This window comes from Myotis myotis, unplaced genomic scaffold (assembly GCF_014108235.1).
Source record: "Myotis myotis isolate mMyoMyo1 unplaced genomic scaffold, mMyoMyo1.p scaffold_m19_p_58, whole genome shotgun sequence".
NCBI lineage: Eukaryota > Metazoa > Chordata > Mammalia > Chiroptera > Vespertilionidae > Myotis > Myotis myotis.
The window spans coordinates 526979-553809 of record NW_023416366.1 but is presented as its reverse complement, the minus strand read 5'-3'; the positions used below and the strand labels follow the sequence as shown (position 1 = coordinate 553809).

The following is a 26831-nucleotide window of genomic DNA, read 5'->3' as shown; positions in this document are numbered from 1 at the left end:
GTTTTAAAAAAAATCTACCATGTGCCAGGCATTGTTTAAAACACTTTACATGGTTTAACTCATCCGTTTCATCCTCACAAAACTCAATTATTTCCATTCTACAGACAAGGAAACAAAGGTCCCAAGAACCAGAGGAGCCGGCCTAAGGTTTCAGAATGAAGGAGGGTGGGAGCCAGATCCCAGCCCAGGGGGGCCTGGCTTGGAGCTTTGTGCATTTTCCTCCCCCACTGACCATGTGCAACCCCAGCCCGTCACACCCACCCACCTCCTCCAGGAGGCCTTCCCTGACCACACCTGCCCACCTGGACCTGTGCCTGGTGAACCCCTATCCCTATGACTTCCACCTCTGCAGCCGGCTGGGGAGGGTCTCTATTTCTCTGCCAGGCTGCGAGTCTCAGCTCCACCACTGGCCAGTTGCATGACCCTGGGCAGACTGCTGCACCTCTCAGCTTCCGGTTCCTCATCTGTTAAGGTGGTAATGATCTGTTAAGGTGGTAATGATAGTGTTCAAGGTGCCGATCGGCTATTGTGATTTGATGACTTCAGGGTGTGATGGGTGCAGAGCGGTGCTGGCCCGTGATAAATGCTCAGCAAGGTGACGCTGCTTGCTGTTTGCCCCTGTGCTCCTGGCCCTTGGCACGCAGCTGGCACAGGCTCCCACTAGGCCTGGTTGGAGTGTTGGGTTCTGGTAGCAGGGAAGGGGCTGCACTGGCCATGGAGACAAGGACCCAGTTTGGGAGCAATAAAGAAGGCCCTCCAGGTGAAGGCAGGTGGATGCCAGATGTGGCCAGGGCAGCTCAGGGACTCTGGCTCTGCAGGGCAGAGACTGGAGCTTTTCCCCGTGGGGCCCAGAAGGAACTCGGGGCCAGAGCATACAGCCTGGCTCAGTCCCTGAACCTCCCACCCACAGGCACTGTCTGTGGCGAGGCAGGCACATGGCCCTTAGAGTCTAGATCACTGTGGCCAGCCATGGGGCTCTGTGCCCTTAAACATGCCACCTGGGGCTCAATCAACTGGTGTTGCAAACTGGCCCTGGCAAGAGGCCTGTCTGGCTAGGGGCTCCCAGGCTGGGGACAAGCAGGCTGATCTACCTGCTAATATGGTCCTGGCGGTTCCTTGTGGCCACTGAGGGCTCAGTGATGTCAGCTCCAAGCCAGGCTCTGGGCACAGGCTACTCAGTCTGGGGCTGTCCACACTGGACTGGCCTCTCTCCTGTCTCCAAGTCCTCCGCTCAGCTCTGCCTCGCTTCCTCTCCCCTTTGGGAGCCAGCCTAGGGTTCTGTGATCTCTGCGGGACCCCAGTCATGGACCAGGAAACCCCACTTGACCTGCTATTCAGATGCACTTTGAATATGTTCATAGCTCAGTCCTGGGGAACCCAAACAAAGACACGAGTCTCTGGGGATCCCCAAGTTAGAAACATCAGGTGTGTCTTCCATGTGTCTGTGGATCTGCATACCGGTCTATGTGTCTGTAGTGTGATACCTTCTTCCAGTCTAGCGTGTGCATGCATGCGTGTGTGCGTGTATGTGTGTGTGTGTGTGTGTGTGTGTGTGTGTGTGTGTGTTGAGTTTGTGCTAGAATATCTATTGTGGGTCCAGGGTGTGCTTGGAAATTTGCCTTTGTGCCTGGGGTTGTGCATGTTTACCTGCGAGGGCTTCTGTGGAGGGACATTTGCACGCGTGTCCGGGTGTGTCTGTCCTGTTTGTGTAGCTATGCACTTGTGTGATATTGCGCTCTGCATGTACCCCAGGGGTGTGGTGAGTCCTGCACGTGTGAATGGCTGTCTTTCTTGTAGTCAGGCCTGGGCGGTGAGTGCCTCTAGGAGGCGTGTGCCCAGTGTCTGTGTGTGCGCGCCTGGTGTCTTGTCTGTGCCTCTTCCCTCCCCTCCCCATGGCCACTTTCTCCTTAGGGTTGGACTCCAGAAGCCCCCATTATTGTGGCTGACAAATAAGGGTGTCTCTCCTGCCCCTGATGCCCATGCCCCAGCTGCTGACTGCCAACGCATTGCTGCCTCTGGACTTTCCTATGGGCATCCTCCTAACCTTACCAGCTGGCTGATCCTGTCTGGTGGTTGCACAGGGACTAGTGTCTGCCCTGTCACTTTCCTCCTGGCCCTCCTTTGGCAGTTTCAGGCCCCACTGTGCTTTCCAGGATCTCCACCCCGGTCTCCTAAGCTTTTCCTGAATGAGTGGGGACGCTCCCTGGTCATCTCAGCAGACTTGGAAAGAGCCTTGCTCAGGCTTCAGGTGTCTGTGGCCAACAAATGGCAACTCTCTCTTTGTCTTTTTCAAACATCCCACTGCCTGGGATGTCCTTCCTGTTCTCTCTTGGAGAATGCCCACCCATTACAGGCATCACCTCAGTGCCTCAGTTTCCACATCACTCAAAGAGGTACAGCCATGCTTAGCTCAGAGTGTTGTGGGAGGTTAACTAGAGTAATGTGCTTGGAACATGGTAGGTGCCCAATAAATGCTCATTCATTTTCCTAAACAGAGCCAAGAACCAGGCTGATGGAGGGAGGCCTCGATAGTTTTAAAATATGCTCATATTCAAGCCCATCCTGTTAAAAAGCAGAGGTGCAGAGAAGCCAGAACCTTGACTCATCCAAGCTCTCAAAGTGAGTTGGAGGCAGAATGAGCCCAGGTCCCCGATTCCCAGCCCAGGGACCTTTCCGTCTCATCCTGTAGCACAGGGCACGCTGGGAAGTCTGAGCCTCTGTAAAGTGACTGCCTTAGGGTGATTGACCTTGGAAGGCCCTTCCTGCTCACGAGATGACAGCATCAGCAACAGTCTCCACCCCACCCAGTGGCTGGGATGTGCTGAGTGCTAACCAGCCGCCTCCACATCCCGTGACGTGCGCCCAAATGGGGGACAGATGGTAGGAACAGGAAACGCCCAGGGACTGACCCTTGGTGCAGACTCTGCAGCCACTAGCCCAGGGTCCTCAGTCCACCCACCAGCCTGGGCCCTGAGCCCACCTGTACAGCTGCCCCTCACTGCCCAGCTGGAAACGCTCATATTGGGCATAGGCCTCGTTGCCTTCCCAGTCTTGCAGCTCCACACGCAGAGAGTAGGCTGCCCTGCTGGTGAGATGGTGCACCAACTCGTTGCCCAGCCAGTGCTCCCCAGCCAGATCACCGAAGCCCTAGGAGAAGATGAAGGTCAGGGTGGGCTGTATGCCAAGGAGGGAGGCTATGCCCCAGGCTGAGGGGCTGGGCTGAGCCAGGGCCTGGGGTCACTTATCCAAAACCACTTGGCCTAATGCTCAAGTTCATAAAGTACAGTGTGGCAGAACTGGAGAGAGGGGAGCTCCCCAACTTCTAGAGCAAAAAAACGAAGACTTTTGCAATTACAAAAGTCTGTTAAAATAATTGAATCACGTTCTATTAAGTTTAAGAACAGGTCAAACTAATCTGTGTTAATAGAAGTCAGAATAGCAACTTCCTTTGGGCGAGTACTGACTGGGGCGGAGAGGGGAGCCCACGGAGGGCTTCCGGGGTGCTGGAGGTGTCCTATATCTATATCTGAATGGTGGTCACATGGACGAGCACCTATGTAAGCATGCACTGACTTTTACACTTAAGGTTTGTGCACTTAGTGCATCTAGGTTAAGTTTCAATTTAAAAATTAAAGATTTTAAACAACTGCAAAAATGATAGAGCAAACTCTGTTCAGTGACATGGCAGCAACTACAAAATTCCAGCAACATAGACATGTAAAGAAAAGGGAGTCACGGGTTTCTAGGGTGACAAGAAATCAATGTCCTCAGCTAGAACACTAATTCAGCACCAAGGACAAGGCGCACCTAAGCCCCACTCCCCACTTTAGCCTTGCTGTGCAGCTGATTCGTGTAATGGTTAATCTGCAGCACTCTTTTCTGTATTTCTGGATCTGAGCACCCTGTATATCTTTGCTATTTTAATGACTGTTTCAAATCAAATAGACTCAAGAATACTCATAGCTTAATTTGGTATTTAAGCATTTATCCAACGGACAGCAAGCAGGCACAAAAAATAATACTGTTGTGTTTCCTTGTGGGTATCTTTGTCCATTTCTTTTGCTTTTGAAAACTAGAAGAGCTTTTCAGCCAGCTTGCCAGAAATCCTTTATTCATAATTTAATTTTAAAAATTGGAAGACAATTGAGCTCTACTTCTTATCTTGTAAAATGCACCTGGTTTTTGAGCCAGCAATTCCACATTACAGGTTCTCTCCTGCAGATGTGGTTACCTATGCGTACAAAGACAAGGAAATTCACTTAAGCAATGCAGCCAGTAGTGGGAGAGAGAGATTGCTGTTTTCATGTTCCCTTTCTTTGTAGTATTCAAATTTTTTTAGCACTATATATACGTCATCTTTTCTAAAATTTAAAACAAAAAGGAGTCAAAGTTTCATTATTGCAGAAAGAAGGTCTAAATTTAGAGCATAGAGTCCCTGAAAGTGAATGTGCAGGGGAAAGTTTGTTTGAAGTTGTTTGGTTTGGGGTGGGCTATTTTTTTTTTTTGGAAGGTTAAGGACAAACCATTCCCCTGTCCACACCCGCCTGCCACCCCAGGTTTCAGGGCTGAAAAGCCCCTCCTCAAGGCAGCAACGTTACCTGCTTATAATCTTTCCAGTTCCGCTGAAAATTCACGCTGCCATTCGCACGGCGCTGAATGAGGGTCCACCCACCTCCATTGGCTTCCATGTCACAGAAAACCTGAGGGAATTGGTGGGGAGAGGGGGTTGGGAGTCCGCAGAGGCAGCCAGATGCCAGGTGTGTGGGCCAGCTCAAGCGTGATCTGGCCAACAGAACCTCACATAACAACAGGTGAGCCTGGTGGTCAAGGGCATCAGAATGACCCAGGTTCAAATTCCCCTCCCATTGTCATTATTTTTCTAGAGGGCAAGTGATGCCCTCTCAGAGCCTTTCTTTCCTCATTTGTAAAATGGGGTATCAATACCTTAACCTCCTGGCAACTCAGTTTCTCGTCTGCAAACTGGGGTAGTTGTGAGAATTAAATGAGATGAATCATCTACAGAACAGAGCCTCGCATGCACTAGGAACTAAATAAATGCAGGCTTTTCACTCGCTATTGTTGCTGAGCTGCTGTAAGGTAATGCTGATGAGTGTAAAGTGCTTGGCACACTGTATAGACTCAAGAAATGCTATTCCATTCAGTGGACAAATGTTTTCTGAACACGTCCTATGGGCCGGACTCCATTCAAAGCACTGGATGCCAATATGGGTAAGACAGAAAGAGTTCTGTCTCTCAAAATGCTTACCATCTATGACAATCACACCGTTCAGTCTAAACTTTGTTCACATATTATTTTTTTCCAGTTCATTACATGTTAATTGTTCAATGAAGATAAACTTGGTGCCTGGCCCTGGGTCAGAAGAGTCAGAGACAGATCAGATGTACACTGACCCTCAGTTTGTCATCTGACTTGGTTTGGAGGAGGCTAGGATAGTGCAGGCAGACTATTGATGACAAACATTTGGGCAGCTACAAGGAGAGCCCTCAAAAGGGAGTCACTGGAAAATCCTGGAAGGCTTCCCAGAGGAGGTGGCATTGGAACAGGGCCTTGGTTGATAATGTGCCTGTCAGGTAGAGATGAGCCTGGCATTTTCAGTGGAAGGAGCAGCAGGAGTAGAGGCTCTGAGATGGTAAAGGCCTGCTCAGTGAGAGAAGACAGTGGCATCGTTGTGAGGATAACAGAGGGTGCAGGGAGGAAAACTGAGGCCCAGAGAGGGGAAGGGATTTGCTCGAAGCAAGTGAGTCTAAGGTAAAGCTGAGATTTGAGCACAGATCTCTTGCCTCCCAGGCCAGCTCTTCCCTCTGCCCAAATTTCAGCCATTCACACCTTCCCAAATTCCACCAAAGCTCAATTTATTTAATTTCATATAGAAGGTTTACTTTAAAAGGACTTCTTATCAGGACCATAAGTAGAAAACTAATAACACTTGTCTTTGTTCAGATTCATTTCAAATAAATATAATGAAAAAAATGTGTTATGAAATTCTAGCTAGAAATGGAGAGCCTGGTCTTTCTTTGCTAAAAGGGGACTCTGGCAGGTGTGTTAAAGACAATCTGGAAACAAACTGAGCCACTCTCCTCGATATACTCAGAAGGGCTGAAAGGAAATGGAAGAGGGAAGTATGAAGTGTGAAGACTGGCAAACTGTTCCTCATACCCTTCCCCTACTGGGCCTGGCCCCAAGCCTTCCCTCCTGACCTCCACACTTTCCCTTGATTTCCCCTCCCCCCCCGCTCCATCCCTTCTGATAACTGGGTCCCAAAGCTCAGGGCAACCTTGGGAGCCACTCATTGAAGACAGTCCCTAACTTCCCAGTGGAGCAGAGAGCCCCCACTCCTGCCTTCCACTGACTATATGTCAACTAGAAATAAACCTCTTTGTGTTAAGATCCTGGAATTCCAGGGGTTGTTTGTTACATCAGCTAGCAGTACCTTAACCAACATAGAACTATTTCCTGTGATTCCGACTTAAAGGCATCTCTGGAGAAGATGCAGGAGAAGGATGCACTTCCAACTTGGGAACTTCTGTGTGAACCCCTTCTTTTCCAGAAGGAAGGGCCACCTCACCTTCTTTGGAATCTAAGATGTTGGACAGGCCTGCAGTTGATGAGGGAGGAGGATTTGTCTGCGAAGCCCTTGGCTCAGTGCCTCTGATAGCCCCAGCCCCCCGAGAGCCCCCTAACCTTTCTGGGCTCTGTCACATTGGCCACATGGATGGTGTAGACGCCACTGGTATTGGCCCCGAAGCTCTGGATCTCCGCGCAGTCCTGGAACACCCGCTCAGCTGCAACTGGACAAAGCAAAAACAAGTGCAGGTGAGCGAAGGAGAGAGAGAAGAGGCCAGGTGGGCACTCCTGCCTGCTCGGTGCCAGGTTCCTGGTTGGGAGGGGCTGGGGACAGGGAGATGAATCGGACCTGGGAAGGTTTCCTGGAGGAAGTGACAGTGAGCTGGGACCTGGGTAAGGAGCAGGCGTTGCCCAAGTGGCACAGGAGAGGGTGTTCCAGGCAAAGGGAACAGCATATGCAAAGGCTCCAAGGTGGGGACAGTCCTGGTGTGTGCAGGGAACAGGGCACAGTGAGGGGAACTGAGTGAGGCTGGGAGGGGAAATGACTCACACCGTGCGAACGGGTCTGAGGCCAGAGAAAGCTCTGGTTGTCTGATCAACCTGAGAGGAGTAGGGCAAGGCTGGCTCCGAGAGAGTCACCAAGGACGGACACATGAGGAGGGATTTGTCCTTGGCACTCCCTTGGGTGGGAGGCTCAGAGTCCCCTCCACAGGCTACCCCTTCCCCCTGGATATCCCTGCAGCCTGGAGGTGGGCACCCCATCATGCCCCCACTGTGAGCTGACCACTGGTCTTAGAAGCCCATACTTTTTCCCTCAGGAGAACATCAGTGACTGAATCCCACTAGCACCCTGGGGGCCTCAAGCCTGACCTGAAAAAAAAAAGTGACTGTTGACCAATAGAAAGGTATTAAAATCCCCCTCTCTGCCTCCTTTTAGAGAGGGATCCAATTATAGGCTTGATCTACCAGTCCTTCAGAATCCAATCTCTAGGTAGGTGGTTATCCAAGGATGGGCTAAAATTCCAGATAGACAGGTATCCTCACCCATGAGGAACCAGGAGGCTACCAGGGGGCAGGACTTCCTGTTTTGGCCTCCTACTTGACCTGGATCCCTGGTCCTGGAGCTGGGGCAGGTATGAGAAAGAAGCAGTTTTCCCTAGATCACAGATGAAATGAGTAAGGCCCTGCATCCACCAGCATGGACATTCCTTGGGCAGATGCCGGGCGACGCACCAGCTGGTTGGTGATGGGTTCGGGTCACCTTGCATCTCAAGGTTTGGAAGGCATCCGCCTCTTCTGCCATGGCTTCCTCAGGTCTCTACCCCCCACCCCGCAGGGTCTGCCCGACCTAGATGGAGCCATGATGCCATCCTGTCCCCAAATAGCTGCCAGCCGCAGTGCCTGGCGCCCAACACTATAGCTAGATTCCTTGTGCTCTCAGGCTTTCAGCCTCCCCCATGGAGACCCGGAGGCAGTAGGAACCCTTTCCTGGGTCTTTCTCACCAAGCCATCCTCCACTCCATGGCCCTAATCAAGCTTCCTGAAACAGTCCTAGCTGTTCAAGCTGCCCTCGCGGTAAAGTTCCCTTTCCTAGCACAGCCTTTTAGGCCTTCCATGGTCTGCAAAGCTCAGGAACACGACTCGCAGAGCATCTGGCACAGAGTAGGCACTCAACAAACAGGCATTTCCTTCTCCTTTCCTCAGAGACACACAGACGGGTGCGGGGTGGGGTGGGCACTTTGACACGAGGCACAGGCCATGGCTACCTTGTTCACTGCTGTCTGCCCAGCACCCAGCACTGGGCCTGGCGCCCAGGAAGTGTTTGTTGACTGAGTGATTGGACTGGAACCAGGAGCGCCTTGGCCTCCCCGGTGGACCCGTCAGAAGGAGCCGGTGAGGACTGAGGCGCAGGCCCAGGCACTGTTCTCCTTCTCAGAAGTCAGGGCCAGAGGTGCCACCTTACTTCTCTTTGGCCCTCGTTGGCTCACGGGCAAGGGTGTTAGGATGAGAGAAGCCTTTGGGGGAACATTGAGTCTAACCTCCCCATTCTACAGGTAGGGAAACTGAGACCCAGCAAGTGGGAATCCTGAAATCCAAAGTTGTTCATCTAAGCTGGTGGTGCCCTTGTTATTATCACCATTTCCATTAAACAGACGGGGAAACTGAGGACAAGAGAGGGACAGGGGCATGCCCAGGGGTCCTCGTGGAGCCAGGGAGAAGAGTCTGGATTGGTTCCTGTTAGGACTGTGGTCACCAGTATTATTATTCGTTGCTGTTATTTCTATTTCACAGGTGGTGGGAGAGGGGTGAGGCCTTTCCCTCGGTGGCTTCGAGGCCAAGGCTGGGGAATGAACAGGGAGGGTAAGCAGGATCTGACCCATCCCCCCCACCCCCACCCCCGCCCTCTCGCACCGGGCATACCCTGCTCACGCGGGCCCTGGGCCACCGTGCGCAGCAGGCGCTTCATGGACTCCAGCAGTCGGTCCTGCTGCCTCAGCAGGAGGCTGGAGTTGCTTCTGGCAGCGCGCAGGCTGCGCGCGAGGCCGGCGAGGGCGCCGTTCTGGCGGCTCAGCAGGCTCCCCAGCCGCTCCTTCTCCTGGCGCAGGCTGGCCAGCTGCGCTTGCTGCTGTGTCTCCAGGGCTCGCAGCCGGGTCTCCAGCGCGCTGCGGGGCGGGCCGGGGCGGGGGCACAGGGGTGAGCCCGCCTTCCCCACGGGCAGCCACACTTGGACGCTTTCCCCTGGGCCCCGGTGACTCAGCAGGACAGACCCGCGCTGAGGCTCAGAGAGGCAGAGCATCCAGCCAGAGTTGCAAAGCTCAGAGGCCCGTGGCCCAGAGTGAGAAATGGAGGAGAGAGAGACTCAGTCCTGTGAGAGAGAGCTGGGTCCAGCAGAGGGAAAGGTGGGGCTGGGAGGAACATGCCAGGAACCAGTAGCCACGATCAAATCCCCATCTGCTGGCCTTTGGCCCGGCAGTCCCCGCTCAGGAAGGACCGTCCAGGAGCAGAGGCCGTCGGGGGCGTTGTGGTGACAGTAAAACGAAATAGCCCAAGTGCCCAGCAGCCAAGGCTGGCTGAGTCTGTTCTGTCTGCTGTTCCTGGAAATGTTCGGGAGCCACGAAGAGGAGGAGGCAGAATCACCTGCACAGGATGGAAGGATGCCCAGGACTTGGCCAGGAATGCCCCAGGCACACCAATGCCTCTAGTGTAACCCCACACGCGGGAGAATAAAAGAGAGAGAAAGAAGAAAAGCATTAGTGTAAATGTGGAGGGTTGCAGGTGAACTTATAGGAAAAGGCGCGGAAAAACGTGGCAGGACGCGGTGGTGCCTGCCTGCGTGGTAGAAAAAGCGAAAGAAAAAGCGAAAGAATCCACTAAGCGCCGTTCCTGCTGCAGAGTGGGCTTGAGTGGATGGAGATGGGGGAGGGGGAGGGAGAGGGGCTGGGGGAGGGGGCCGGCGTTCCCTTTCATTTTACACAGGTCTCTATTGTCTGGTGATACAAGCATGAGGCCTTTTTGTCATGAGTTGGAAAAAAAATTTTTTGAAAGAAAGAGGCTTTTGACGCATCCCTTCCAGGTTTGGCATGCTATCCCACAGATCTGAGACATGGAATGCTGTTCATCGCATCACTGGCTCAACTGCCAGAAATTGGAAACAACCTCAACACCCATTAACTGGGGACGTGGAAATAAATGCAGGGACAGGAGAAGAGAATGAGCAGGGGTGTCATGCACTTATAGAACCATTTCCAGGGTCACTGGGAAAACCAGCCAATCCCCAAACCAAGGTACAAAAGAGTAGGCGGCCACGTTTGGGTTTCAGTAGGGCAAAATTCATACATATTTATATCCACACATTAAATATTCATCTATAAGAAACCTTCTTACACCAGCTTCTAGAATGTCCGTTCTACCAGGACTAGGATTTTTGTTTATTTGTTCACTTCTCTAACCCCTGGGTCTATAAATAGTGCCTGACACATGGTAAGAGCTCAAAAAATAATGCCTTCCCCTCTCCCCCAAATATTGTTGGTTGAATGACGGGAGGACACACAAAAAACTAGGAACAGTGGTGCCCTCTGCTGCAGGTGGGTGGGTGGCTGAGGGAAAGGGAAAGGGAGAGATTTTCTTATATGTGAGGTCATGCTGACCCATTCTCCAGGCTAAAACACTAAGCCCAGCCAGGGCAGAGGGAATTTCCCCTGGGTCCCTAATTATGTTGCAGGACAGGGGTCCTCAAACTACGGCCCGCGGGCCACATGCGGCCCGCCGAAAACATTTATCCGGCCCCCCGGGTGTTTTTGCTGCTGCTGCCTGTCCTGTTTAGCAGCCGACTCGTCCCGGGCCCACAGTGAGCATGTGTGGAATGTCTGAGGGACAGGGAACTGGCCCCGTGTTTAAAAAGTTTGAGGACCTCTGTTGCAGGAAGAGAGGGAATTTGGGCTCACTCAGATTCTAGACTTTTAGCTATCTCCAAGGGCCAAGAGCTAACTGACGCCATCCATCTGCACTGACTTCTAGGCACCTGGTGCCAATTCAGAGTGATGGAAAGCATCCCAGTCTTTGCCCTGCCCCACCTGGGGGTGGGAGGGTAAGAATAAGAAGGTGACAAACTGTCATTAACTGCACCCAGATCAGAGGGGGCTGGGCGGTCCTCGCGGCCTTATCTTGACCCATCACATGAGCAACAATAACACCTCGCCGTGTACACAGGCCTGTGGCGGCCTCTGTGTGTGCGTTTTGCCTCCTCCAGCACCCTGGCCCTGGCAGTTTTTTCTCTACTCAGCTCGAAACTGAGATGAAATCAGCCTTGGATGTCTGCCTCAGCTGTACCCCATGACTCTTTTTTCTTTGTAATTTGAAGGGTGTTCCCTCATACGTATTTGCTGATAAATGCAGAGACTCTCTACCATGCAGACAGGAAATTGGTAACTAACTGTGCTTGCTTCTGGGAAGGGAAATTGGTGAATGGGATCAGATTTATTATTATCTTTTTTTACAAATAAATAAATCAAGTGAAGATTTATAGGGTAAGTTGTATGGTACATAAATTGTAGCTCAATAAAGCTGTTAAAAATTTACAAAATATAAATGGAGAAAGGAAGAAAGGGAGGAAGCAAAGAAGGAAGGAAGGAAGGAGGGAGAAAGAAAGAGTCAGGGTGCTCTGAGCTCCAGGAAAATGCCTGTCCCCACCCAGGCCCTGTACCTGCCTGGCCCCCAGCTCCAGCTTCAGTCCAGCCCCGTGTCCACCTTCCCTCCAAGGTCAGATGGGTTTCCAACCCTCATTTTAGTCCATATCACTGCCCTGGCCTAGCCCCAGCTCTAGCTCCAGCCCTAGCCCCCAAATGATGCCTCACTCCAGTTCTAATCTAGGCCTCTAGCTCTGTCCCAGCCCCTGTCCCAGGCACTAGCCCACATCCAGCTTCCAACCCTGGCCCTGGCTCCAGCCCAGCCCTGGCCCTCAGCTTGGGCCCCAGCCCCTCTGCTGGCCCGGGGGCAGCGCCCACCTGTTGTAGTCCTGTAGCCGGTGGAGCTCAAGGCCCTGTAGAAACAGCTGCTTCTCCAGCTTGTTGGTGGACAGTGAGGTCTCCTGCATCTGGATCTCCATTCTTGATGTCTGGTTCAGTACCTGCCTCGGCGAGCAGGAAGGGGCGGGGGCCACGTAAGCCCTGCAGGAGGCCTTCCCAGCAACTGCCCACCTGCCCACGGGCTCTGCCATCCCTAAAACTTGCTGATCTGTTTTCACCCTCCCTGTAGTTAGTTCCCGTGGTTGTTCATTCATTCATTCACTCATTCACTCACTCACAGGCCCTAACTGAGCTTATGATCTTCATTCTAAATTTGCTCTTCCCATCACTGCACATGGCAGCTCCATTCCCCCTGCTCAGGCTTGACCCCCACATCTCATCCATCAGCGAGTCCCATCAGCTCCATCTTCCACATGGCTACTGACCACTCTCCTCCCTGTCCATGGACCCCACTCTGGCTTGGTCTTCGTCATCTCTCACCCTGTGTCCTGTGCCAGCTTATTCCCTGGGCTCCCTGTTCCTGTCCTTGTCCCCTACAGTCCACTCTCTGCTCAAAGTCTTTCCGTGGCTCCCACATCCTGACTGAGAAAGCCCAGCTCTCACCCTCTGGAGGGGGCCTGTGATCCATCTGCCCCTCTCGCCTCTCTGACCCCTGGCCCACCACTTGCTCCCTTGCCACTCCAGTCACACTAGCCTTCTTGATGTTCCTGGAGCTTGTCAGCCTGGTCCCCTCTCTGGGCCTTTGCACATGCTGTTTTCCCAGTCTGGGCTGCATTCCTAGTAAAGGCTCCAATCCTACCTGCTCAGTGGTGCTTTCCTGGCCTCACGGTCTAAACCTGCAACTCACCCCGCTGGCCTCTGCCACCACACACTCCCATTGCTCTCACCCATGCTGTTGTCTCCTTAGCACTATCACCACCTGACACATATATGTTGTTTATCCTGTTTATGTTCATGAACCTCCTTAGAAAGGAAGCTCCATGAGGGTAGGAACGCATACCTGTTTTATTTAATGCTATAAACTAGTACCGGGCCCCTCCAGCCGTGCCTGGCACATAGTAGGGCTTCAACAAACCATGCCCATTTGTCAGTCACCTTTTCATCCATTTCTGTACTCACCCTCCCATTTATACAGCTCTCTCCTCAATCAGTCAGTGGCCCCCTGAGGTCTAATAAATTGTTTATTTCCCATCTCCCCCGGAGCACTGTGAGCCCCCTGAGGGCAGCGGAGTGTGCTGTCCCCTTCAGCCCAGTGCCCAGCACAGACCTGAGCATTAGGGTCACAGAGGCCCAGGAGCCAGAGCCAGTGTCCCCCCTAGGACTCGTGGCCTGGTGGGAGGCAATTTTGGGACAGGGTCATCAGGAGGGGCCCCAGGAGGATGCAGGCCCAGAGGAGGCCCTGACATGACCCAGGAACAGAGGTCAAGGCAAGATGACCTGGGCTGTGAGCCAGCCTGGCTGGCCGCAGGCCCCTTGATGCCACCCGCTCACCCCCTGGTACCTGAGCCTCCATGTCAGTCAGCCGGTGGGCCTGGGCGGTGGTCTGGTTCAAGAGGCTGGTGCCTAGCTCCAGCACGGCGGCCGTCTGGTTCTGGACCACGTGCTGCCTTGCCTGCGCCAGCTGCGACCTCAAGTTCGTCTGGATGTACCTTTCTAGCTGTGGGGAGACCATGGGCGGGGTCATGGGCGAGGGGCCGGGGGGAAGGCTCCTGCCCCTTCATATGTCTCCACGAAGGACATAGAACAACCAGCAGAGACCTCCCTGCCATGCCAGGCCACCATTACCTCCCGCCTGGACTATTCCAGCAGCTCTCTCCCTGGCTTCTCGGCCTCCACTCTTGTCCCTCTTTGCCTAGTCCATCCTCCACTCAGCAGCCAGAGGGATCCTGTTAAACTAAGTCAGATCACATGCTCCCTCCGCTCAACCCTCTCCCAGGTTCCTTCCTTACTCACAGGGAAAGGCAAAGTCTGCTATGCCTGCAGCTTGCCGCATGACCTGGCCTCCTGCCGCCACTCTGATTTCCTCTTTAGTCCTCACTTCTTCCCTCGCTCCAAAGGCACTGGCCTCTGTGACATCCCTCCAACACAGCAAGCGTGTGCCTACCTCAGGGCCTTTGCATGTGCTGTTCCCTCTGCATGGAGAAGTCTCTACCCACCATCCTCATCACATGGCTCACTCCCTCATGTCGTTTCAGGTCTCTTCTTACCACTTATCAATCTCTGACTTTATATTACATATTTCTCTGTCTATTGCCTGCTTTACCCTTGGAATGTCAATTCCACGAAGCCAGAAATTTGGTCCTGCTCACCGCTTTCTCTCCATGTCTAGCAGAATGCTTATCGCATGCTGGGTGCTCAATAAATAAGTGTTCAATGAATTGATAGAAAAGGGGGAGCAGCCAGGGTCAGAGCACAGCCCCCACCGTCATGCCCATTACCCAGCTTCCTAGGGGAGAGCCCGCAGCAGAGAGTGGGACACATCTTTCCTCGTATAAGAGTTTGCAGGTCCATCTGCCAAACTGGACTTTTATTTTCCTGGCCCTCTCCATCTGCCACACAGGGCTGAGCTGGCCTGTCTCCAAGGGTTCTCCCAGCTTGACAGTTCTGGGATCCCCCAAGGTAATGTTCATTTCCTGACAGGACTGCCTTTCCCCCAAGAGCAGGAGGAGCTGGGCTGGCAGAGACACCAGGATCAAGCTGCAAAGGTGAACGCGTGTCCCAGGGCCCAGGGCCCCTCCTGCACTCCCTCTCCATTCTGCACACATGCTGGCCTCTTGCCACGCCCCCCGCCCCCTCCACACACACACTCCCAGCTTCTTTCCTCCCTCAGTCTTCCCGGAGGTCCCACAGGGCAGCTCCCAGGGCGCCTGGGAAGACTGGTTCTCCCCAGAGAGAGGTGGTAACCTTGGCTGGGGGCCCAGGCTCTGGCTGCTTCCTCCTTCATCTCTTCTCCCCTCTGCCATCTCAATTGTCTGCTCCCATTCCCTCCCCAGCGTGCTTTTGAAGGAGCATCTTCTATTGTAGTGCAAGGTCAAATCCAGAAGAGGGTGCATCTGGGCGCACTGGTATTGATTACAACAGTGGTTCTCAAAGTGTGGCCCTTGAAACAGCATCCCCAGGGAGTTCGTTAGAAATGCACATTTCTAGGTCTCACCCCAGACCCACCGAACCAGGAACTCTGGGGTGGCACCAGCCCTCCGGGTGGGTCTGACACTCAAGTGGGAGGACCCTGAGTGCAGAGGTCACCAAGTGGGCTGAGCACCAGGGAGACAAGCACTTCTGAGCTCCTCAAGCCCCTGTCCCCTCGGCGCCCCCTTCTTTCCCTGCACCCTCAGCCCCCAGCCCACGGTCCCCTGCAGCACACACACATGCTTCAACAGCTCCCATGTGAAAGGTGAAGAAAACCCTGGCTGGTGTGGCTCAGTTGGTTGGGCATTGCCCTGTGCACCGAAAGGTCACCGGTTCGATTCCCTGGGCCCATGCCCTGGTTGTGGGCTCTCCATCCTGGCAGGGGGTGTGCAGGAGGCAGCTGATCAGATCAACGTTTCTCTCTCTCTCTCTCTCCCTTTGTTTCTCTCTAAAAATCAATAAAAATTAAAAGTAAAGAAAAAAAATCTTGGACCCCCCCGATCCCTTCAACTATGCCTCCAATTTCTCTGGTCCCCTCAACAATATAACTTCTTGAGCAAATTGTCTCCCTTTTCTCACCTCCATTCTTACCCTCACCTTAAAAAATTTAACAACATTATTATGGTGTACTTCACACATACAAAAAAAAGCATAAAGAATAATCCAATAAAAAAATAAATAATACAAAAAAGTGTATTTTCCACGCTCAAGAAAAAATATAACCTATTCTGTTGAATCCTGTGCACCCCCCCACCCCCAGGACTCCTAGGCCCTGAGCTTCTGCCCCACACTCTCAGGCAGCAAGTCCATTCCTGCCCTAAGGCCTCTGCAGGCATCCCCCAAGCCTCTCACTGCAGATGGACAAACCGAGGCCCAGAAGGCTTGCCCAAGGTCACTACTTGGTGGGCTAGGTTCCAAGGCTCCTTGCTCAGGGGCTTCCCCCGGGCTACAGAGCTGGGGAGGATCTCAGGGTAGCTGAGGGTCATCTTGAGTGACAGGAACTCCCTCATTGGTCTCTCACTGGTCCTTTGGCTGCAAGTGGCTGAGTGGGACAAAGCCTACCCACAGCTGGGGCTCATTATCTCATTTGCCACACCCACCCACCCACCATTGCGAGTTCTGGGATGGGTAATGCAGGCCAGATGGGCCCAGTATGGCCAAGGTGAGAGTCTGGTGACTGATGTCAGCCTGAGTGGTGGGGGTTGGGTTTATACCAGGGCTCAGGAGCCGGCTGAAAGGGTGGGGGAGGGATCCCAATGAAGGTACCCGCAGGTGATGGGATCGGCCACAGCTTCTTCCCACCCCACCATTAGACCTCCCCCTGCTCTCTCACCCTCATGCTGGCACATTTTTAGGGCTAAGATGGGGAAAGAGGGCCTGGACTCCCAGCATCCCTCCAGTCTGCAAAGAGGCTGATCTTTGGCCCTTGGGTTACTCCTTCCCCGCTGGCCCTGGGTTTGAGCTCTGGCTCTGCTCCCTCCAGCGGTTGGCCTCTGGTCATTTAGACCTCTGCTGCTCTGAGCTCACTCCCCACCCTGGGACATGGGGACAGGAAACCCTGCTCCTCACTGAGGAGAGGGCACTTGCAAAGGGCCTTGGAAGAAAGGGAAAGAGCCTTGACAGGCAGGGGCTGGGGCTGAGGAAGAAGAAGCAGATTTCGGAAAGAGAACGGATGAGTGTCTGTGGATGAGTGTTGGGAGCCAAGGAAATCTTCTCACACCTTTTCCTCCTCAGTATTTAAATAAAGAAGACTTCAACTGGTGAACAGATGAACAACCTGGGTCCATCCATCCAATGGACCCTGCTCAGCAACGTAAAGGAAGCCTTGCAGGAACCTGAGTGACTCTCCGATGTATTTTGCTGAGTGAACAAAGCCTGCATACTCAAAGGCTACACACTGTCTGGCTTATTTATATGACTTTCTGGAAAAGTCAGAATCCGTGGTTGCCAGGGGCTCAGGCCTGGGGGCAAGGACTGACCATAAAGGGTGATAAGAACTCTTTGGAGTTTGCAATGTCTGTATCATGACTGTGGTGGTGTTACAGGACTGTACACATTTGTCAAAACTCATAGAACAGCCCTAGCCGGTTTGGCTCAGTAGATAGAGCGTTGACCTGCGGACCAAAGGGTCCCGAGTTCAATTCCAGTCAAGGGAACGTACCTTGGTTGCAGGCTTCTCCCAGCCTGGGCCCTGGTCGGGGTGCATGCAAGAGGCAACCAATCGATATTTCTCTCTGACTTCCCCTCTCTCTTCCACTCTCTCTAAGAATCAATGGAAAAATATTCTCAGGTAAGGATTAAAAACAAAACAAAACAAAAAACACCTCATAAAACTATATGTTAAAAGGGTGAATTTCATTGAATATGGAATAAAATACAATAAAAACAAACAAACCCACCAACACAAAGTTCTTTCAAACATCCCATATATATTATAATAATAAAAACGTTTCCTCAAAGTAATCCCCACCCTGAGTTTCATTCATGTGTTCTGTCAGGAGTTATTCCTTGAGTACCTACTACGTGCTAGGTGCTTTCCCAGGCGCTGTGGAATCAGGAATGAACAAAATCGGCAAGTTACCTGATTCCAGGGCACTGCCACTAAATCCACCAGTTAAATTCCAGGAGTGACGAGTGATATGACGAGAATAAGAGGGAGTGATGGTTGGGCTCGAGGGCACGGTTAGCCAGAGCGGAGGGGAGCCCTCACCTGAGCTGAGAGGGTGAGACGGGCCCGCTGTGGACAGTCAGGAGGGAAGACAAGGGCAAAGGCCTGAGGTGGGAGGGTGTCTGGCGTGTATGAGTGTGACTCCTCACCCTTCCTTGCCATGCGGCCTGGGGCAAGTCATGGCTCCACTTGGTGCCTCAGTTTCTCCATCCATTAATGGGAAACAACCTTGCTTCATAGTCTTGTTGTGAGAATGAAATGGAATAATTCTCAAGGCACAGAGAGCAGTGTCTAGCTCACAGTAAGTACACGCTGGCCATCTTTCTTTGTCCTGCGCTCTCTCTGGGAGGCAGGGAATATTTTTGGTTCCACTTCCTAGACAACCAAATGATGCAGGTGGTGGCTGCCCCAGGACCCCACAGCTGGTCAGTGGTACCACTGGGGCCTGGCCACTTGACCTCCGCTCAGGCCTCCTCAGATCCCACAGAGCTGCCCGGGGTCCGTTCCAGACATTGCAGAGCCGGCGCTGTGGTTAAGCAAACGCTCAGAGGCCAGAGGTGCGGGCTCAGGGGACAGACCTAGGGGCTGTTTTCTCACATTTCCTGCCCACGGAGAGAAGAGGGAGAGGGTCTGTGCACACCCAGCCCGCAGAGCTCTGGGGCTGGAAGGAAAGAGCCAGAAACACATGCCCTGCCCCACGGGATGGCCGGGCCAGGCGCTTGAACAAATAAACCCGCTCCGGGGGGAAGCCGTGCTCGGGGCCTCTGTGGCCGCTGCGCCGGGCCATCCCTCAGCTGAGGGCATCAGTGCCAGCCTTTCTAGGCTCCCTGCTCGGGAAGACAGCCTCTTCCTCCAAGACATAGATGCTGTTTTCTCCACCCCACCCCCCGCCCCAAGCAGAAAGCAGCCAGGGGAAGGTTAGGAAATCAAACCCCAAGAGATTTGGTTCAGCAACCGAGATTCATTTCTTGTTTGGATAACCCACGGCTGAAAATGCCAAGAATTTACGGGCAGCCTGGGGAGGCCGGGGCAGCTGGAAATCCCGGCCAGTGAGGGAGGGTCTCAGGCTGCGCCAGGACCCCACACTGCATTCCCGCCCCACTTGCTTCTGACCCATGTCCAGTCAGGCAGGGCCCGGTGGCCGCCAGGCGAGGGGCTGAGTTATTCTGAGGTTTGACGTCAGGGAACTGGAGCAAACAGCAGAGGCAAGGGGCAGTGCCCGGTCAGAGGCTCCTGCGCAGCCTCCAGCCTCCCCCTGGAGGGGTGGGCGCTGGCCATTGGGCCGGGGTGTCCTCCAGGGTGGACAGTGCATGTGGATGCCTGGGGAGGTAGAGGTGGTGGGGGCAGATGGCCTAGTGGTTAGGGGAGAATCTGAGAGAATGACAGGGAGAGACTTAGGGAGACACCAGCCAGACAAGAGAGAGAATTGGAGAGTGAGAGAGACACATGCACAGAAACCACAGGGCCACCGTGGGAGCCCCAGGAGAGACCCCAAGAGGCAGAGGCACACAGAGGTGAGAGGAGAGAGGCAGACAGTGACGCAGGCACAGAGGGTCAGCTGCTACCAGGACAGGGAGAAAGTGGAGTGACCTACAGTTTCCGAGTCCAGAGTCTGCCGGGCCGGGCGTCCCAGAGACCTGGAAGAAGGCGTGCTGCCCTCTGGTGCTGGGGGGTGGCGGGGGGAGCAGGAGCCTGGCGGCCTCTGTGGCCCCAGTTTTCCTCACTCTCCTCCTCTGCAGAAGGAGCCTGTGGGGAGCATGGGCCAGGGCAGAGGATGCACGAGGCCATGTGACTAACCACGGTACCACTCGGCTCAGCTAGGGGAGCCTGCCCTCCAGCTAGCCCTGCCCCCGCCCCCCAACATTCCTGGCTGGAGCTGTTGTGAGCCCACCCAGAGTCCTGACGGACACGAGTCACTGGGGCAGAAGAGAGAGGTGGAAGGAAGGTAAGAACAGTAGGAGGGGAAGGGAGAGGGACTCAGGGGAGCAGAGCAAGAAACAGGGAGATGGAGCAAGGGCAGGGCACCCCCACCCTATGCACATCTGAGCATAGGGCAGGACACCAGCCAGTTGCATGCTGGGAGAAGAGTGGGAATCTGGGAATTGGGATTCTGAGGCAGAAGGGGGCATCCAGCTGTCTCTCAGATCTTGCCACCTCCACCTCCCTGACACCCTCCAGCCAGAGAAAGAACCTAGAGTAAGGAGGTTGGTATTTGCTGCTGCATGACTCTGCTAAGTCCCTTCTCTTGGTTGGCCTCAGTTTCTTTATCTGTACAGGGGACGGCAGAGAAGAGCCAGAGGGAGGTCACGACCATGGCCACAAAGGTAGCAAGCTTTCCTGACCGCGGCCGGGGAGAGTAGGAGGGAGAGGAGTGACTGTCTAAATGCTGCCTATCACTGAGCCAGGGGTCATATGTCTCAACCGGGGGGAGGAGGGACCCAGGAATCACAGGACTCATGTTGCTATTTCCAGGGAGAGCGCCGAATGGAAACGGGCAACATGTATTGAGAGTTTACTAGGTACCTGGCACCGGACCAAGAACTGCCTGTGCCTCACCTCATAGAGGTAGGTAGTTGTCACTCCACTTTATAGGAAAGGAAACCAAGGCTCAGAGAGGTGAAGCAACTTGCCCCGGGCCACACAGCAAAGAAGAGGCAGAACTGGTTTCGAATCCCAACAGTTGGGCTCCAGTGTTGGGCTCTCACCTTCTAGGCTCTGATGCTACCCCCGGAAGTGCAGGACCCGGGGAAAGCGACTGCCAGGTGTGGTTAGGCGTATGAGCCCGACCTGTGGCCGGCTCCTCGGGCACAGAGGGACTTGGCAGTGACCTGAGCACTGAAAGGCATGAGGGAGCACTCAACCCAAGGGGTCAGTCACGTAGGAGATGACATGGCCAACCCTTGCATGAACCCCACCAAAGACCCAGCATGATGGGGGGCCCCTCGAGAACACCAGCGTAGACAAGTGACATTCCCAACCCTGAGGTGATCTGCCACCCTTGGACTGACTTGACCAGGACTGAGCTTCCCCCAACCCGTGGTACGGAGTTCAAAACAGAGATTATGTTGATTAAATGATGGCCCATTGGTCCTCTGCATTCTTGCCCAGGTGGGCTACGCGAAGCAGGGCCGTAGCCGGCGGCAGGCTGAGAGTGGCATGGGAGTGACCTCGCCGGTTTTCCCAGCCACCCCCTGACGTGCTGTCGTCTTCTCCATTTTGCAGATGGGGAAACAGAGATGCGCTCATCCATAGCCATGCGAGCTCAGGGTCAGGATGCGAACTCAGGTCAGCCTGACTCCTACATCAGTGACCTCTGGCTCACGGTGTCCTGTGGGAACTCCGGGATTATCAGGCTAGGTCAGTGGTCGGCAAACTGTGGCTCGCGAGCCACATGCTGCTCTTTGGCCCCTTGAGTGTGTCCACGAAGTTTCAAAATACCCGCACGTGGTATTTTGTGGAAGAGCCACACTCAAGGGGTCACAGTTTGCCGACCACTGGGCTAGGTCGATGGGCGCAGGGAGAGAACAGTCCACTGTGAGCTGAAGGGATGAGCTGGGTGACCTTCTGACCCAAAAGCCTTCAGTTTAAATCCATCCTTTGGTTGAGTCAGTGTTGCCTAAGCACCAGGCATCCAGGGGAGTCAAAGAGGATGAGAGAGTGAGACTCGGGGTAGAGAAGCCAAGTGGGAGTTGATGAGGCCTGAACCAGGGCAGCAGCCGGGGCAGCGCCAGGTAGATGGGAGGATGGATGCTGACGAGAGAAGCTGAAGCAGCAGGATGGATGGGACACGCTGCCTGGGGGGTGGGGGGGGGGAGAGGAGGTGAAGGACAGCCCAGGTGCAGAGGCCTGCTGGCTGGGTGATGATACCTTAAACAGAGAGAGCAGTGGGCAGGGGAGGGAAGAGCTGAGTGTCAGACAACTTTGGAGCTGAGACACTGGTTTTGAATCCCAGCAGTTGGGCTCCAGGGGCTGGGGGACATCCGGGTTATGGATTTGGGGCACAGGAACCCATCAGGTGCCCATCTGGTGTCATGGAGGAGCAGGTTGGGACAGTGAGCAGGAGTGGTGGTGGGGGGCCGCCCGGAGGGCAGGGCCACTATGGGTGAGAGGAAACCAAGAGATGAGATGAAGTCCTGGGAAACACCAACATTTCAGGATGGGGGAGAAGCAGGGGCAACCTGCGAGATGGGAGGAACACCGTGCATCCAGGAGACTCGGATTGAGCACCTGCCATGTGCCAGGCACCGTTCCAGGCCCTGGGAACACAGAAGTGAACGGAACAGACATGGTCCCTGCCCTCTGGCAGCTCACAGACCAAAAGAATGCTCGTAAGAACAGGTAGTAGTAAGTGCTAAGCGAAAAACCAAAACCAGGTGGAGGGATAGCAGGAGCGTGACTGTTTTCAATAGGACGGACAAGGAGGGCCTTTCTGAGGGGGTGACATTTAACCAAAGACCTGAGGGAGGTCGGGGGTGAGACATGAGGGTATCTGGGGGAGGGGTGTTCCAGGAGTTAAGGCTATTTGCTCTTATGGGAGCCCTGGGAAGGGTTTGGGCAGAGGAGGGGCAGGATCTGACTTAGGGCTGAGCAGGACCCCGCTGCCTGCTGTGCATAAAAGCCTGTGGGGCTGGCTGGAAACGGAGCTCAGGACGGTGGCCGTGAGGACCGTCTAGGTAGGAAGGAGATGGGGTGGCTGTCAGGGTGGGCCCGTGGAGGTAGGGAAAGTGGCTGGAACAGCAGGCCTTGTAGATGAGGGTCGCTGATGGAGACAGCTTCTGGAAGGATGGTACTAGATTTGTCAGGAGGTCAAGTATGTATGATGAAAACTGAGCCGTGGCCATTGGATGTGCGAAGTGGGGTGTGGGAGGCGACCTTATGGGAATGAGGAAGTGGGCCTTGAGGCAGCAGAGGTAGAGCATGTGGGCTTCTGAAAGCCAGGCCAGAGTCGGAGGGGCTGTGGGATGAAAAGGCTTGTTTCCTCTCTCCCTCCTCTTTCTCTTCCTTTTGAAACACGGAAGATGCCTGGATACGATTAAACACAAAGGGGGAGGGCCAGCAGGGAGGAAGCAGTGGATGGAGACACAGGAAGGATGTTGATTTGAGAAGGCTGAGGGGCTGCAGAGGATGGGCTCACAGCCTAGAACGGAGAAGCGGCCTTGGCCCCTGGAGAAAGGCTCTGGGGACTGGCGATTGCGCAGGTGAGCCTGCAGGTGTGGGGCAGGCTGCTGAGGGGCACCTCTCTCCTGGGCCCCATTTCTTGTTGCAGGAGGCCCATGGTCTGGTGAGAAGATGGGTGGGGTTCAGGATGGAGGCCTAAGGAAGGTGAGGTTTGGAGTAACTTTTATGGGACTGGAAACAGGTGCCTGAAGACACAGATTTCAGGGCAGCATGGAGCCCCCACTGGGTTGGCTCCAGAGTGTGAAGCCAAGAGCTCCCTGGAGGGGGGCCTGAGGGTGGAGGCCTGAGGGTGGGATGGTGGAGGCTGGAGGTGTTGCAGAGCAGGTAGTGGGAGGGCAGGTGGGCAGAGGACTATGGGAAGATGCTGAGTGAGGGCTGAGGAGACGGGTGGTCTGGGCAGGAGTGAAACAGGAGATTAAGTGCATGTGTGCACAAAGGTGTGTGTGTGCATGGCACACGTTGGTTAGGCAGGTGCAGGGCAGCCTCTCCCTTGCGGATGGAGCCCCCCAGAGTGTGCAAAAGGCAGTTCTTTGGGAAACTGGGAGAAAATACCAGAACTTCAATTTGCATGATTTCACATGGCATCTTTCTTAAAAGATTTTTTTTTAGTGATTTTCAGAGAGAGAGGAAGGGAGAGGGAGGGAGAGAGAAACACTGATGTAAGTGAGACATTGATTGGCTGCCTCCTGCATGACCCCTACTGGGAACTGAATGGGCAATCTTTGGGTGCATGGGACGATGCCGAACCTGCTGAGCCACACGGGCCAGGGTCCTATGCCATCTTTTTAATGTTCATTTTCATTTGTGTTCATTTTCACTTGATGTGCATTTCCGTTTGTGTCACCCCTTGCACCTATGATCTTCATGTGGGCACACGTGTATAGCTATCTAATAAATATGCACGTATTAGGGAGTGAACATTGCCGTGTGGGCACACGATTGGAACAATCTGGAAACCATGGTAAGAAGGGCCCGCTCCTTGGAGAGGCACCTCGGGGGACATTCTTGCCTCCTTTGCTCTCACCTTAGTCTGTAAGCTGCTGTCTGCTGTTTCATACATTCAAAAGGCCCCGGAATCGGTTCACTCCTCTCCACTCCTGCTATCGATCAGACGGTCTCTGGTGCCTGGGTCCTGTTCTCTCCCTCGGTAGCTCCTACTCAGGGGGCTGGCCAGGTCCATCTCGGGACCTGCAGGGTGCCTTTCCTGCCCCTACGCCGGCCCCGGGGCCAAGCCTGCCTCATTCACCTCAGTGCCCGACCTAGGGCCTGGCACGCAGTAGGAGCTCAGAGTGTTTGCTGAAAGAATGAGGGCAGGAGCTCCTAGTGGCGCTGGCCTGGGGCACATGGCAGTGGTGTCCTCAGCTCCCTGTCTCTGCCACCCCCTATCCAATGCATCAGCAGAGCCCATCAGCTCCCTCTTCAGGATATACCAGCATCTGACTGTCGACATGAATGGCATCAACGCCCACTTCCAGCCCCATCCTGCTTCAGGCCTCCATCGCTCTTGCCTGGTGGCTGCAGCAGCCTCCTCCTCGGGCTGCAAACCTCCACCCTGTCCCTGTTATGCCCTACGGACTGTTCTGTTCAAACAGATTCAGGTGTGTCTTTTCCTGCTCAGAATCCTGCAATGGCTCCCAGGGTGCTCGGAGCAAGAGCCAAAGTCCGTCCAGAGGCCTCCAAGGCCCAACATGGACTGCCCTCCCCTCTCCTCTCGGTCTCATCCCTCACCCTTGGTCCCCCTCCTCCTCTGCTCCAGCCGCACTGGCCATCCTGCTGTCCCCACCTCCCAGCCTTCGCACTCGCTGGCCCCTCTGCCGTAAAGGCCCTCCTCCCAGGTCCCTGCACGGGCCGCTCCTTCACTCCACTTGTTCTCAGGGTTCTCTCGACTTCTCTGACCTCAAATAGCCACCCCTGGTCACTTCTTGCCTTTCCCCCTCTTTCATTTTGCTTCACCATCTGGTAGATGTTTACTGTTCATCTCTTTATGCCTCTGCCCCCAGTAGTCCAGAAGGGGACATACTGTTTATTTGCTGGTGAATCCCCAGCACCCGGGAAGGGCCTGGCCCATGGTAGCTTTTATCAGGTGAATGAGTGATGGGCAGTTAGGCAGTCAGGTTTCCAGTTCTGACCCTGCCCAGTCTTGCTGTGTGGCCTTAGGCTTATCCCTGCCCCTCTCTGGGCCTCATTATCTCAGTCTCTGTAATTCAGAGACAAGGGTCCCATCAGCCTGGCCCTCTGTGCCCAGGGAAGGCCTCTGGGGTGGATGCTCCAGCTGCCAACTGCTGCCCCCCAATTCCCCCTCCCCCCCGCAGGCCCAACCCGTACCTTCTGCAGCCGCTGTGTGTTGTTCTCCAGCATCTTCTCCAGGTGTTGCATCCGCTTGGTAGGCCAGGCCACTAGGTTCAGCGAGTCCCTCTGGAGGCTGTTGGAGCCCCTGAAGGTGCCCCCAGCCTCTGGAGCGCAGGCCTCCGGCTCGGGCAGCAGGAAGGTGTAGCTGCACTGGCCATGCTGGACGCGATGCGCCAGGCGGCGCTCTCTCACCTCCTGCCCCCTCCGCTGGGCCACAGTCAGGGTGGCCACGGTGAGGAGGAGGCCCCCCAGCAGCATGGCCGGCCAGGAGAGCATCCAGAGATGTGGTGATGGTGAGGGGTGTCTGGTCAGAGCCCACCCCCCCGGCCCCGCTCCGTGCCTGGGTGTCCCCGCTGTGGCCAGCAGTGGACAGGTCTGCCCTAGAACCGCTGCAGCTGCAAACCCCTGTTTGGCCAAGCTCCACCCAGACAGCTATTTATACTTGTTCCAGATGCCACAGCTGCTCAGCTCCGCCCACCGCCCTGCTCGCTCCCGCTCTCCCTCACCTCTATTCTCCCCCTTTCCCTCCCTTCCTCTCGCGGGCCCTCTTGCTACCCTGTCTGTGCACCAGCCTTGCTGTGCCTAGGGGCCTCAGAGCCCTTATTACCCAGGGGGACCAGGCCTCCCTGTGAGGGCGCAGGAAAGAAAACAACCCACAGACGTGTGCACACACACTCACAGACTCACACGCCCCCCAGGCCGCCTGCTGCAGAAAACCAACCCAACCCAACTGTCTCTTCCTGTCTCTGTCTGTCTCTCTTTCCCGCCTCCTCCCACGAAGGCCGGAATCTCAAATTTCAGCACCCCATGCCTCCGCTGTCTCCCCCCCCCCCCCCCCAGCACGTTCCTGCTGTAGTTCCGGGGGAGCATTTGGCTCACAGGGAAAGAACCCGGATAGAGCCAAGGGAGGGGCAGAGGGGCGAGGCTGGGGAGGAGGCAGCCCGTCCAACCTGTTTCAGGAGACAGACGTCCTTGGGGGGCCAGGGGAGTGCATGCTTCACCACGGAGCTGGCTCCCTCGGGGCCGGGCCGCCAGGGACGTTGTGCCCTGAGGTGGCCCTGGCTCAGGTCCTGTGACAGCCGGAGAGGCCGTCTGTCCTGCAGCTGGGGGTAGCGGGTCGGGAGGAGAGCTTGGGAGGCAGCCCTGGAGTCAGAGGCGGCGGCTCTAAACCCGCTCCCCAGCTGCCGGCCCTGAGACCTTGGGGGCTTCCATATCCCCACCCATCAGCTGAGTAAACCCGTCTCTCGCACCAGGAATGCATGTGAGTCCTCAGCATGAGGACGGGGGACTGTTGATGTCCTTGTTTATCTGTCTCCCGCTTCAAATCCTGGCTCCACGCCTTACCCGCTGTTCAACTTCGGGCCAGTCACTCGACTTCTCTGTTTCCTCTCGATAA

At 54.8% G+C, this 26831-nt stretch overlaps 1 protein-coding gene across 1 annotated transcript in view; it reads right to left on the bottom strand.

Annotated features, from left to right (window-relative positions):
- ANGPT4 (angiopoietin 4) overlaps nt 1–25736 on the bottom strand; it is a 28764-nt gene extending 3028 nt beyond the window's left edge. Inside the window, exons 1-7 of the mRNA XM_036311628.1 lie at nt 25412–25736; nt 13613–13768; nt 12091–12212; nt 9008–9249; nt 6704–6810; nt 4599–4700; nt 2981–3147 (exon numbers count right to left, since the gene is read on the bottom strand). Of these exons, the coding sequence (XP_036167521.1) occupies nt 2981–3147; nt 4599–4700; nt 6704–6810; nt 9008–9249; nt 12091–12212; nt 13613–13768; nt 25412–25711 (1196 nt within the window). The 5' untranslated portion in view covers nt 25712–25736. The remainder of the gene's footprint in view (nt 1–2980; nt 3148–4598; nt 4701–6703; nt 6811–9007; nt 9250–12090; nt 12213–13612; nt 13769–25411) is intronic.
- Nucleotides 25737–26831: the final 1095 nt, after the last annotated feature.